Source organism: Channa argus, chromosome 16 (genome assembly GCF_033026475.1).
Source record: "Channa argus isolate prfri chromosome 16, Channa argus male v1.0, whole genome shotgun sequence".
Taxonomy (NCBI): domain Eukaryota; kingdom Metazoa; phylum Chordata; class Actinopteri; order Anabantiformes; family Channidae; genus Channa; species Channa argus.
The window spans coordinates 3,153,343-3,167,357 of NC_090212.1; the positions used below are offsets into that span (position 1 = coordinate 3,153,343).

The 14,015-nt window shown below is 37.4% G+C and overlaps 1 protein-coding gene across 1 annotated transcript in view; it reads right to left on the reverse strand.

Annotated features, from left to right (window-relative positions):
- kif6 (kinesin family member 6) overlaps nucleotides 1–14,015 on the reverse strand; it is a 50,743-nt gene that overhangs the window by 23,283 nt on the left and 13,445 nt on the right. Inside the window, exons 7-12 of the mRNA XM_067478937.1 lie at nucleotides 12,747–12,953; nucleotides 12,272–12,415; nucleotides 11,403–11,489; nucleotides 7,415–7,518; nucleotides 5,795–5,900; nucleotides 3,089–3,248 (exon numbers count right to left, since the gene is read on the reverse strand). Coding sequence (XP_067335038.1) covers nucleotides 3,089–3,248; nucleotides 5,795–5,900; nucleotides 7,415–7,518; nucleotides 11,403–11,489; nucleotides 12,272–12,415; nucleotides 12,747–12,953 — 808 coding nt within the window. The remainder of the gene's footprint in view (nucleotides 1–3,088; nucleotides 3,249–5,794; nucleotides 5,901–7,414; nucleotides 7,519–11,402; nucleotides 11,490–12,271; nucleotides 12,416–12,746; nucleotides 12,954–14,015) is intronic.

The window sequence follows — 14,015 nt, forward strand, 5'->3', positions numbered from 1 at the left end:
TACTTGTGTTGTTCACATGGTTTTTCCATTATCAAGATCTCTGGCATCTGATATCTTCATTTATACTGTTATACATACCATAGACCTCTAGAATATGATGAAAAATTCTCTTGGGGGTTGCAAGTTAGATTTGTGGGCTGGTCACATGCCATGTAATCAAAATGTTGTGGTCAAACACAGTTCATGATGGGCATTCAATCTCTCCATCTCATCTTTCTTGTCCCTCTCTATAAACATGTCCAATAGAGCATATATCATAGGAATAGGAAAATACAAGAAAGCAGTAAGAGTAATAGAGGAATGTTTGAGCAAGAAGAAGTGTGGGTGTGTAAAAGGCAAAGTTATTAGTAGTAATTCCACAAAACAGTGCCGTTTGAGTCATACGTATACTGTGGTTAAAAAAGTGCAGGGAATGATAAAGTTGGTGCTGGTCTATCTATTCTTATTACATGTTATTTCAAACCAAGAAATCTTGTTAACCTTATGCTCAAATCTTTAGAAATGAACACTAGCCATGAGACAAACTTAACAAGACAAATCCAAGAATTACATGATTTATAGTGGCTTCCTATAATGACCAGACGCTTTAATTTTCTGCAAGGTTTTTTTATCTTACTACTCTGTTGATCACTTTAATGAAAATTCTTCATAGTTTTCATAAAAAAACAAACTGGACGACAGTGTGGCACACAGCACGCTCACAAACTTATCAGTCAAGTGACAGAAACTAGCAAACAGTGAAACCCTTCTGTTCTGCACTGATTTTCTTACTAGATAATACAGTTGCACATTTCTATATTGGGACCAGCATGATGATTACAAATTAAAGATGTTGAGTCCTGGTTCCATCAAGCAAAGCTTTAAATCTGTGAAGTATAAAATAGGTTAAAAACATAATTTAAATGTTTTGAAATGTCAGCATTTTAAAACTGCCAAGATATAATATATACATTCAGTAAGCTAACACCAGCACTTGGTGAAGGAAAGTTTCTACCCCTGCAATGCCTTTTATCCAAAGTTGTTTCTCCAGAAAGCTAAACATGTCAACCTGCTGGTGGCCCTCCATGAAACCAATGCCTGAATCATTAGAATGCATTGTATGGGGATGGGATATGTCTGTTTGCCAGTTCATGTACAGTAATTGGAATTTCTAGAGTCATACTACTAGTAGGGGTAAAATGTGACCCTAAATATATAACACAGTGTATAAAAAAATTGCAGCCCTAGATTGTTTGTTCTGTAGAAGAAGAGGATACTGTAGCTGTTGCTCACAGCTGTATGACTGCAAGACATTAACATTTTTTAAATGCAAAATCACAAAATAGTCTACTCAAGTAGATATAATGCTTACAGATTAACTTTTTAACGACAGATGATCAATCTAATCACTTACACTGCAGTGATGCAATATTAAGTATGACTGATTTGTAGTTAAAGGCAAAAAAAAATGTAACACCCGTGTTTCCCTTTTTAATGAAAGCACAAAATAAAAAAGATTAAACCCTTTAATGAATAGTGTCTCAAACAGTCGACATCGAATGCTTCACTGTGGTGCAGTTTTACTTTGTGATTTAGTTTAGTCTTGGAGCAAAGGAGAGATGTACAGCATCAACATTTTACCAGACGGAAAACAACTAAGTAATTTTTACATTACAATTGCACATGCAAGTTCCTCTTTAAAGTCAGCAGTGTTTGTTAGTTCTCCTTGTTGCTCTATCATCATGTCAGTGGTAGCTATGTCATCACTCTAGCAGAGTAAACTAAGCACTACCAGGTGCGCCACTTGCACGCAAAGCCAACCTTTCCTGGGATGAGACAGGGGCAGAGGGAAGGGCTACACCCTTTTGTTTCACTGGGAAAGTTCCCATGATTGACTCTGTGAGGCCTGAACATCAGTGTGGAAACAGTAGGCCTAGGACAGAAACCACTGCCTTTCAGTAAAGGTTTTAGCAGAGTAGCACTGAGTGGGCTGAGACACATAAACAGACAAGAAAAGCACTGGGATTTAGATTGAGGATACAAGTTTAAATTGTTAAATGGAATGAATCTAGACAGTTATTAAGGCTCTGGCTGGAAATTATGTCACCCATAAGGGGTTGATGAATCCAAACTATAGCATTACATGCTGCAGACAGACCACCCTGACTGATGGTCTCACAGTTTTGGCTACTGCAACCTTATATACAAGCTTCACAATGAAAGAACATCAAGGCAATATGATCAGTAGAACGTGTACACTGCTTGCCGAAGTGTGTGGTTGAAACATGCACATTAGTAATTCGAGCAATTACCTTAGCATCACGTAAAAACCAGTGAATGACAATATGAGAGGGAAAATCTAAAAAGAGGAGAGAATTTCACATTCTGCATACTTGATCCAAAAAATACTACAGGGAAATATGTCCACAATATTCTATTTTGTTTTTGGAAAGCTGAGGTTTTTGTGGCTAAATAATCAAGCAGAGATCCCAATTTTCCATCTAATATGCTGTGATCTAATGACAAGTTGCAGCCAGGGGGACTGAGCAAAGAATCATCACATAAATCCATTAGAAATCACATTTAAACATTTCACAGTTATTAGAATTAATTAGTAACTATGATTAATTGCAGTTAATAGATAAAAATCTCTCTGAACATACACAATAGAAGATCTAACGTGTATTTTGGGGCACTAGCAATGAATATACTAATATTTGGTCATACACTTGTAAGGTTGATAACTCTATAGCATTTTCTTTGAAGGTGATCCAACATTATCACTTAATTGAAGACATATCTAAACGTTCCACCTTTTTATTTTGCGACAGAAACTCTCATCCTCCTAGGTTAGCAAATAACAAATCAATTGTATTTGTGAGAAAAATTATTTAGCCACAAATTGTACGAAATTATGGTTTGTATTTTGAATAATGTGAATCACCTTCTTTCTTAACTCAATAAAATGTGCAGTAGCTGCAGGCCGACCTTTGCAAATTATTTATCCCACATTTTTTAATTTGAGAATTGGACTAAACTCCCCCAAATTTCAACCAGGCCTAGATGTTAGTTAGAACTTAACTAAGTTGGTTGCAATGTCAAAGGATACTAATCTCTTTGTCACGCTGGATCAACATCTCCTTTAATTTGGTCACTTCTGCCGTGCTGTGGTGGGCGTCCTGCACTACTTCTTCCCTCACTGTTGCTGCTGGTGACTCTTGTCCATCACTGTGCCTGTTTCCTCCACTTTGCTTGGCTAAAATCATTGTCTGTACAGAAAGTATAAGAAAGATTATTGAATTTGACATGTATAGTATTACAAGTGCAAAATTGCATTTACACTTTACAAAAACTAAATAAATTGAATAAAATGTAATTTTAAAAACATAAATAGCTATGAACATAAAAGCTAATAAAAGTTCACACTTCACTGTGCTGTCATTATTTTATTTCAAATTGACTGTTCTAAGGCATTCGGCCAAAACTGTCCAAACAGAAAGGAGCTTGATTATATTATAAATAAAAACACAATGAAGAAGTCACTGAAATTTGGACTAATATTTTTCAGTTTGTACAGTACAATACCTTTTGTATTCATTCTATAATGCAGAGTGACAACATACAGTACATATGGTATTAAATCACTGAAGTCATACTACCCATCTACATAAACTCCTCTTTGACAAGTCTAAACTGCAGATGTGTACTGTGATGTAGAACATCACCCTCGACCAAGGACAAGCATAGAGTTGAGCATGGAAGAGCTAGTCAGCACTCAGAACAAAGAACAAAGAGATTGAATTAAAACCAGATTCAATTCCCTACAGAATCACTGGAGTGTGACTGGGGTGATGCTCGGAGGAATGTAAACTGAACAGGAGATAAAGTTTGTGGATCATAACAAACTGAAAGAGAGATAAACAGACGTTCAAGTGGGATCTGGAAATACTTCTAGTGGCAGCTCCAGCTCCAACCAAACCAGAGCCCAGCAACAGTGTGAGCCCTGCACTGTTTTCCCTAACTCATTTAGCAGCAGTGGGCCATCGGTTGAAAATGCAGAATGAAATATGTATTATGTATCACTGTATCACTTTGAAAAATGTAAAAATTGGCCATTTTCTGCAAAAGACATTTTCTGCAAACGACATAACCGGTAATAGATTAGCACATCTGCTTACTTAATTCTATTAATGTTTTTATGAATCCTTCTTATCAACTAATTTCTTATAAAAAAAAAAGCAATGACTTAATCTATAAATGTTAGAATATAATGAGAATGCACACTGCAGTCCCCAACTGTGATCCTACCTTAGCTCTTAGTTCTTTAGATGCAATGCAATTTATTGAGACAACCTACAAACCCCATTTCAAAAAGCGTCGGGATGCTTTGTGAAATTTGTAAATCATTTAAAACCTGTTTTTGATTGTAACTTGTAGAGAGATAAGAAATCTAATGGTATAATAATAATTATAGATTTGATAGTTTGCAAAATATCAGCTCTTTTGAATTTCATGCCAAAAACGGATGTACTGAAGTAACAAAGAAATGGAAAAGTTGAATGATGCTAAAGAAACAATAAAACATCTTACAACGAATGATGTTAACTAGGAACAGGTCAGTATGTGAATTGGTATAGTCTTTGGGAAGCAAGTAAGTGGAAAGATTCATTACTCTGTCAAAAAATGTTCTTTCTTAAGAAAAAAATGCAAACAATATTGGGATTTCATCTCATTAAAACATTCAGGGAATCTGGAAAAAGGGACTTGGCTACCAACTCCTCTGAAAATCATTGCCGATAACACAGCTTATTGCTGCTTTTACAAATGAAAACTAAAACTGTATGCAATACAACAACCATATACAAACAAGAGTCAGGAATGCTGGCACCTTCTTTGAGCCTGATCTCCTTTAAAATGGACAGAGGTGCCTACGTGGATTTCTCCATGCTAAAGAGGATAGGGACCATCTGACTTGTCACCAGTGCACAGTTCAAAAGCCAGCATCCGTTATGCTCTGGGGTAGCATTAGTGTACACAGCATGGGTAATTAGCACATCTGTGAAGACTCGATTAATGCTGAACAATACAAAGAATTTTGGAGCAGCATTTCATGGCATCCAGTCATCTTTTCCGGGGAAGGTCTTGCTTGTTTTAGCAACACAATGTAAAACATGGCTCAATAGTAGGGCCCTGGTGCTAATCAAACCTGTCTGCAAACATTTAGAGGGATATGAGAAGAAAAATATGACAAAGGACTGGAGTCACTGAACTGATAAGCAGCCGGAATCTATTTTAAAAATCTAATTTTAAAAAATTGCTTATACAATTAAAATTGTACACACACACACACACACACACACACTAGTAACATCTTGTACCTAATTACATAGCAAATAACACAAAAACATCCAATTGTCTAGACTTTGGTCAGGCCATGGGAAGATCAACAGCCCTGGAGAAAACGGCATCACAGAATCCTAATATATTTGTAATTTATGGCCAAGATATAAGACACTGCAGTATTTTTGTTGAATTGATTTTGTTTCCGCAAAGGTGTATTTGAATAAAAAAATGTTTAGAAATAAAACAGTATTACATATAAGAATTTCAGTTCCGATTATGTCATTTATGCTTAGGTCTGCGATAAACTAAAGGTTTTTTCTGTGAAAAGACAGTGAAAAAGAAGTATGAAGTATGAAGTCAGTTCTTACACCTCACTTATCAAAAAAATTAAAGTTTGTTTACGCACAGCCACGTGCTGTTGAAGCAAACATAAAACGTATGCACTACTGAACACAGAGTGTGAATATAATACCTTCAGCACAAAGAAACAGTGCTGGATTTTCCTCATGTCTGGTCCCAGCAACAGTGGTGTTTGTGGGTCAGGATCATCCAGAAAGGCCTTGACCAGCTCTTCTAACCTAAACACAAAGACAAGACACATCTAGTCTTTTTGATTAACTACTGATTTTTAAACCACGTCAAAATCCCATGTCCCAATCCTTCTTCATTTAACAGGCTAGACACGCACTCAAACAGTTAAGATCTATAGTTAAGGAGTGCTTGTAATGTTTAAAATCTGGCTCTAGTCAAAGAAAACTATTTACTTTAACATGTGTTTCAGCTCCACTGGGCTGGCCTGTTAATGAACTATCCCTAGATGATAGTACAAACATTGGATCTTCAAGCTCTGAAATTGGCCGTAGGAAAAGAACAGGAGGCAATTGTCCAGACGGATCCAATGTAGGCACGACAATGTGCGGTTTTTATTTTCCACTTTAATGTGTTCGCTGTAGAAACACGCAAGTTTACTTGACAAAGGATTTAAAACAAACACAGTGGTCTTGTTTCAGGGCCCTGTGAGACATCAGTGGTTTCATGATATAAAGTTTGATGTTGGAGAATGCCCTTCAATGCCATGAAGAATACTGGACAAGAAAAAAAAAACCAAAACCTTTTAAATGCCAGAATTTGATTTTCTAAATACCTAAGTTTCAGTTGTGAGGTGATATGTAACAAATGTAGCAAACTAATGCTGTATTTATAAAAACCAATTTAAAGGAACTTAAGCTTGTACGAAAGTGAATGTGTACTGACTCTTACACTGAAGGGATCAGCATAGTTTTTTGGGAAGAGAGAAATGCATATACCCGAAGATGTAGAGTATGTGCATTTGGAAAGGGGACATCAATGTTGTTATGTGCAATCATTTATTAATGTGGGTGTAGTATAGCAACTCAACCATTAAGATCCGATTGATAAAATGTTACTGAGACGGTCATCTGTACTGCTGAGACAACTGTGCTCTTGGAAAATCTCAGAGACATCAGGGCTTGGTATTTGTCCTGACATAGTTTGAATTCTGAGACCTTATATTCACGGGTATGTGCCTTTTAATTATTACTATTTAGTTAAATTTGTCACAGGTTAACTTAACTTAATTTTACTGTATGCTTACCTTTACCCATTCATACATTTACAGACTCATATACTGATGAGGCGCCATAAAAACTAAGGTCATCTCAATATGTGAGCAGAATGACCTAGTGATCAAACCACCAACCTGCAATTAATGGTTGACCTGCTTTAATTACTCAGCCCAAAACCAACCAACGCATTCTGTAAGTCACCATATACCCATAAACAATTATAAATTATAAATCTAGATATAACTGTAACAGAATCAAACTGATTTAAGACATTATGAATATTAAAACACAGCTTGCAGTCTTAAAAAAAAACGCTCTGCTCTGTCACTATATAAATCTTAGAGAGTTGAGTACATTTCAGCAGTGTTAAAACATGACTGGCTCACTTAGGGCACATTATTACATTTCTGCACACACTACCGCAGTGCAGGATGTAATGTTAAGATTATCTTTACAGATTGACAGGATTGATAGGACAAGCAATCAAGTAAATAGGGGAGACATACTTCTGGATCTCTTCCACTGTCAGCTGGTCATCTCTCTGCTCTCCTGTCACCATGGCAAGCTCTTCCTTCAGTGACAGGATCTCCCTTTTCAGACGTGTTATTAACTAAAACACACACACACAAAAAAATGATTAGAAAATAACTGCAGTATGAAAGGAAATTCTACACACTTTAGCACCTATAGTTCCAAAAATAAGGACACACACACAAGCACATGCAGAGTCAGTATTTCGCTACTGCCAACTCATAAGCCAATCTGTTTGAAAATGATCTTGGGGATTATCTTACTGATGCATTTTGAGTCCAGATAACTAGATGCTTTAGCAAGAAAAGGAAGAACAAAGCAAAGGCAAAACATAAACTACTATTAAAGAGCTATAGTGGCAAAAAAAAGAACACATAAAACTTTTTTGCTGCTGTCTGTCCACACGTGTTTGGTTAAAGCACACTCATCCAAAGAACTGGTTGTTGTTAGTAACCGGTCTGGTTACTGTATATATAAAAAGCAAAATATCTCACCAACACAGAGACAGCTACTTAAGTACTTGGAGAACCATATTTGCAGCAAGTACCCACAGTAGCAGCATAAATTTTAGTCATGGAAGTACTAACAGCAACAGAAGACATGTAGCCAAGGTATTGTATTTTGTGACAGATGCACCCTAGACACTCATATTGATTTAAAGAACACATAATAAAAGGCTAATGGTGCCTTTAGACCTCAGGGTCCATGCACTAAGGGTTTTACTGTGTGTTTTAATGATGAACTAACAATGAGATGTGTACAATTTTGATTGACTAGTTAATTGTTAGTCTATGTAACCGACTTAAATACAATTGATTAAGAATACTTACTTTCATAAATAATAATACAAAATTGAAACATACAGAATAAACTCATTAGCTTAACAAAAGTATCAGCTTGGTTTCTTTGCAAGCTTGTATTGTATAAGATACAATACTGGCAACATGTTCATTTGCTAAATCCCTTGAGAAGTGGGAATCAATCCAAGAATAGGGCAACCCTTTCTATGTACATTACATCTGAACAATGAAATGTATTTACATTTTAATGGAGGGGAAAATAAGCTTACACAAAAATCAATAGATGGTGTAGTTACTGAAAGGAAGCCAGACCACTTGTAATAAAAATTCTGCACAAATTACACCACGAAACAACACACTAAACCACTTAAAAAGAAATGGCAATTGTTCTTTTTCTCACATGACCCATTTCTTTCTTTAGGATAAACCCCACATAACCATCACCGCTGAGTTTGACCACACTGTAAACTACTAAAGCAGACTGAAAGAATAAAACTGTATCAGAATAGCAAAGAGCAAATGCAACAGAAAATGTCAAATGTGTTCTATACTCATAGAGCTTGCACAAAGTTGCTAAGAAGCCAAAGGTTAAGGAAAACTAAATCAAGGCCAAAGGTCGACCAAGTTATCTTACTTAGAGGACTGCTGCCTTTTCGAACAGATAAACTACCAACTGAAAAACCAAAACCATTCATGTGGTCAGACACTGTTAATTCAAGATGCTCATGAGAAGAAACAGACCTGCATTGTGGGTTTTGGGTAGGTGCAACCTAGCTTAACAAAAATTGTACCCCTGATCCCAGCCCATATCATATTTTTAACACTGACTGTCATATCTGACCATCTTTTACCAGAGCCGCTCCCTGAAACTCTTGGTCTGATGTAATTCTCCCAGCTGCATCCTCAGAAGCTGACTGCCAGCTATTGGTCAGGGGAATCGTGCTGTCTATTTCAGAGCACTGAGCCCACACTGGTACCACAGCACCACAGCAGACTTCTAGACACTCTGAATAAAATCTGACTCAAGCCATGTGACGATGTGATGATGTCAGCATATCTATATGTGGAGACAGAAATCCATCAAACATGTACATTACATGTACAGCAAGTGTGTTACTAAACGCAGAAACTGGAATATTCCAGTCTGGATAATTAAATTGACTTTTACAACAGCCTTGACTTGTAATATATAGTATAGTACCTCTCTTTTAAAATCTTGTGCAAAAAAAATCAGCCACATTAAAGTGTACAGTAGGCACTGCACTAGACCACAGGTAACAACTCAAATGCATATATATTTCAGGGTATGCCACAAACATGGGAGGGTTCCCACCACACCTTACAGACGGGGTCTCCAAAACAATAGTCCAGTGAGCATATGAACACTGGTTTTACTTGCTGCAATCAAAAATACGCTTTTATACTATTGTTATACCATTTACTGTACTGGTGAAGTATCAGTGGTGACAACGACACATTGCCCCAACTCCCACTGTCCCACCTGTCGAAGTATCCCTGGGAAAGTCAGAGCACATCCAAGCTTGGTAAATTGGCGAGGGTTGCATCCGGAAGGGCATTCAGCAATAAAATAAAATTTCAAATTAAAACACACACCACAGGATCCACTGCGGTAAAGCCTAAACTGAGAGGATTAAAAAAACTAACAAACTCTCTAGAAGGATCTCGTCGAATGACTGTACACCAGGATCAGATTGGATGAAATATCAGCGTAAGACTGATCTTAAACTGAAACAGCACATAACATATATCATGGGCTCACTGTGGCTGTATGATCACAGGTCACTTTCAACACCTCATTTCTTTCCCTGAGAGACTTGTTTCGTCTATTTTGGCAGGTATCCTGCTGTTCAGTTTTAAATTATTTCTTTTATTTTGCAGCCTATAGGATAATTTATCCAACTGTTTCATGACCACAAGCAGGATGCCCTATAGACAGTGTCACCTCAAACCACAATAAATGACATCATTATAATCTTCAAACTGCAGTTGTGGCTTTGCTTTTTTTCCTTAGGAAGAAAGATAGAGAGAGACCGGAGAAACAAATAAAATGAGAAACACTAAAAAGTCCTTAACGGATCCAAGAGGTTTGCCCATGGAGTTTGGGTTTGCCTGGAGCTGTTAGTTTGCTGGACCCAACTGGGAGCAGCCAGACACTGTCACAATTACTGTGCTGGCCGCAGACTCTCTTAAAAATACCTCTGTAGGGTTTGCAAGTGGCCAGCCAAGTCTCAGTAGGAGAAATACAGTAGCGGTTGATCTTGAGGCATATGGGCTTGGGAGGGGAAGACGCAGATATAACTGTGATGGTTTACTACTGTATACCCCCTGAGGAGCCTTTACTTTACCAGATCTGCTTCCAGGCACACTGAAATAGAGAGAGGTGCAACAAGGATTCTTAAGGAAGAAAGTGAAGGAGACCATCAGATATTTATCTGCTTTTAGTAACATATTGTATGTGTAAGGCCTATTAGTTAAGTGGTCTCAGCAACCACGTGTGCAAAAATCCAAGGACTTCATTGTTACACTTCCTGCTCTGGCCACATTTCCTATGTAATAGCACATAGACAATAAATGAAATTAATGAAAGTAAACAAAGTGCCGACTCTCATTTTAAAAATGTCAAACTGTGTCCACACTTTTTTGAACACTTTGAATTGCTGTGTGTTTGTTCCTCTCTTCGTGAATGTGTGTTAGGACATATAAACACACAACAGTGTACAGTACAGCTGGATGTTTTCTTAAGAGGCTGTGAGGTATTGGGATAAAATATGCCATAACACCACTAGAAGCATGTAAACAAGACCGAGAGAATGCAAACAAGATCTGTGAGCAGTCTAAATAACACAAGATGGACATGCATCCACCTGTTGAAATGGAGAGCTACATCTTTTGGAATGACTGTGTAAAACGATAAAAAAATTTTAAGCACTGCAAACCCAAAGAGGACCCTTTAGCACATGGTAAATCACATTTAGACAGTGTATTCTGACTGCAATTCATCATCATCAATTAACCAATTTAAAGTCTGGAAGCTACGAGGAGGGTCTGGCCGTAATGAAACAGCACTTTAAGGGTGATCATGTGGCTAGGTTATGGTATTTGCAGCGACTGGAGAAGTGCTGCGAGTGTCTGATTGTCTCACCATGGCAGGATCCAGTTCTTCATTCAAAATTGCTTCGTTCTTGATGAGAGCCACGCGCTGAGCAAAGCGGCACGTAGAGATGGACTCCTGAGCAGAATAGTTTTGAAATAATTGTCAATGCTTTTCTGTATTAGGGAAAACCAGTATTAGTAGAAAGACATTTTAATTTTGCAGATTTAGTAGATACACTGAATACATAAAGTCAATGGTTACAACAATGGTTATGACACAAAAGTTCAGAATTTCTGCTTTTATTTCATAGTATTTAAATCTAGATATTTTAAATAAGCACCTTTTGTAACAGAGTGCCCATATGTTAAGCGAGCAAAACTACTACAGAAGATCATTTAAAGTAAGTAATTATCAATCCATCCATTTATCCATTATCTTTAACCACTTATCCTTCAGCCATCAGTGGATGAGAATAGAGGTTTATCGCAAGACACACACAAACATGCAACGATTCACACTCACATCCAGACCTGCAGTAGAGTCACAGCTAGATTAAGGTCTGGTGTCTTGCTCAAGGACACTTGGACATGTGACCGGAGGAGCCGAGAGTAAACCAACAAGTGGGGGATAGGTGAACAACCGCTCTGCCTTTCTGCGTCACAGTCGCAGGAAGACTGACTTAGACAGTCCTAAACTTTGCATTTTTGCTCTGATTGAGTCCTTTGTTGAGTTGGCAGCATCTTTTGAAACTTGCTGCTTGATGAAGCTCCTCCAAATAAGTTTTGATTCTCTTTAAATTGAAATGCCTTCAGTGTACGGCAAAAACAAATGAATCCTGTACATTTACCAGTAACAGGGCTTATTTTACACAATCTAACAGAATACTGCTTTTCAACATATGGGTGTCAATTTCTTACATCAGTGTTCCTCTTATCAGCTGCCATAGTGGCAATCATGGTGGTCATGCAGTTGCCACCAAGGCTGTCCCTCAACACAGATGTTAACATGGAATTTCTGTAGGGAATATGGGAGCGTTTCTTCTCTGACAAAGCAATGATCACCTGAGGAAAGGAGAAATGAAAAGCTTACAAACCTGACATGTAAATTAAGAATGGAAATAGCAACTAAAATGTCTGATTGCATTGTATAAAAAAAATATTGGTGAATGGTTCTTAATCATAAAATGAGTGTCAATCATAAAATCATAAAATGAGTGACAGCTGACAAAAAAAATAAAATTTGTTTTCTCAAACATTTCACAGTAAGTGAGGCAAACTTCCCAACACATCAAATAAGATGTAGTCGATACCAAATTGCATTTCACTGTTTACATCACATATATTTTCTAGTTGAATTCATACAGTGTATTATTTCACATTCAGAAATTATTACCTGCTCCAAATAGTGAAGGGAAAGGTTGATGTACTTGGCCTCAGTGAGCAGCTGCCCATTCAAACCAGTTTTGCTAGCTCTATCCGATCCAGCTAGGTCCACCAGATGGAGCTTGGAGCGCTGCACGATGGCTGACCCAGGCTCACGTCTGCATAAATGCACAGTGAAAATACAGTGGGAGCGCGTGGATGCCTGGTTCATGGGAGTCTAGATATGATAAAAAGTAAGAGAGCAAAATATAGAAAGACCATTTTGAAAATAAAGTTATTGTCAGGATACAATTACATTTGTGTGAGAGAATTGCAAATCATCTGAAATTTGTACACATGGTTGACACAAAAAAAAAAGAAGAAAAGGAATTTTACTCTGCATCTGTAGTACTTTCCATATTTAAAAAAACAACAACAAAAAGTACGTTTTCTTTTGATTCTTATTTTTTTCTTGCCCCGCTGGTTTGAAGATCAGAAGTACACAATGTGTAAGTGATGGGCAGTAAACACCGGGCCAAGCATTTTCAAAAGCTGACGTTGATTTACAGATGGCCGTTGGACCAACAGAAGTCAGGTTGAAAACGGGAGACAGAAAGAGAGTGTGAGTCACTCTGCACAAACAAACACAATGTATTAATAATCAGAAGAGGACGGGTTACTCATTGGGTGCTCTGTGAGAGAATCTGAGGAACTGGACAATCACTGAAATAGTGCTGATTTTGGACTTTTTTTTATATCCTTAGTTTGTTCCCATATTTTAGATGGGAGTACACACACAAGAAAAAGAAGGACTGTAATATCTGATACAGTAGATGTTGTTGTCACACGATTACATGGTTATTTACTAATATTCCTAAACTAACCTACATCGTACATACACGGGACTTGGATCAGTTTCTGATCAAGGCTTTCTGATATATGATATGAGCATGACTCACTTTTCTCTCACTGCTTAAAAGTATTATAGACATTCCAGATAATTGACTGTAAAAAAGTATTATGACCCAGAGTTCTTGACGCCATAAATGTGCCAACATCTGCATGTTTGGGTCACGAAACTTCATAGCAGGTCTTTTACTATCTTAACCCACTGCTGTCATCTCTTTCTTCGGTCCACATTCCCTTCACTCTGCACATGTCCATGTTTGTTCCACATGGATGCCTTAAAGCAGTATGAGGCACCCTTTAAAATGTTGGCAAGGGATGACATACCAGGGTGCAAAAAGGCTTATGCTTGGCAATAGAGAGGATTTTAAAGAAGTTGTGTTAGTTTTACAAT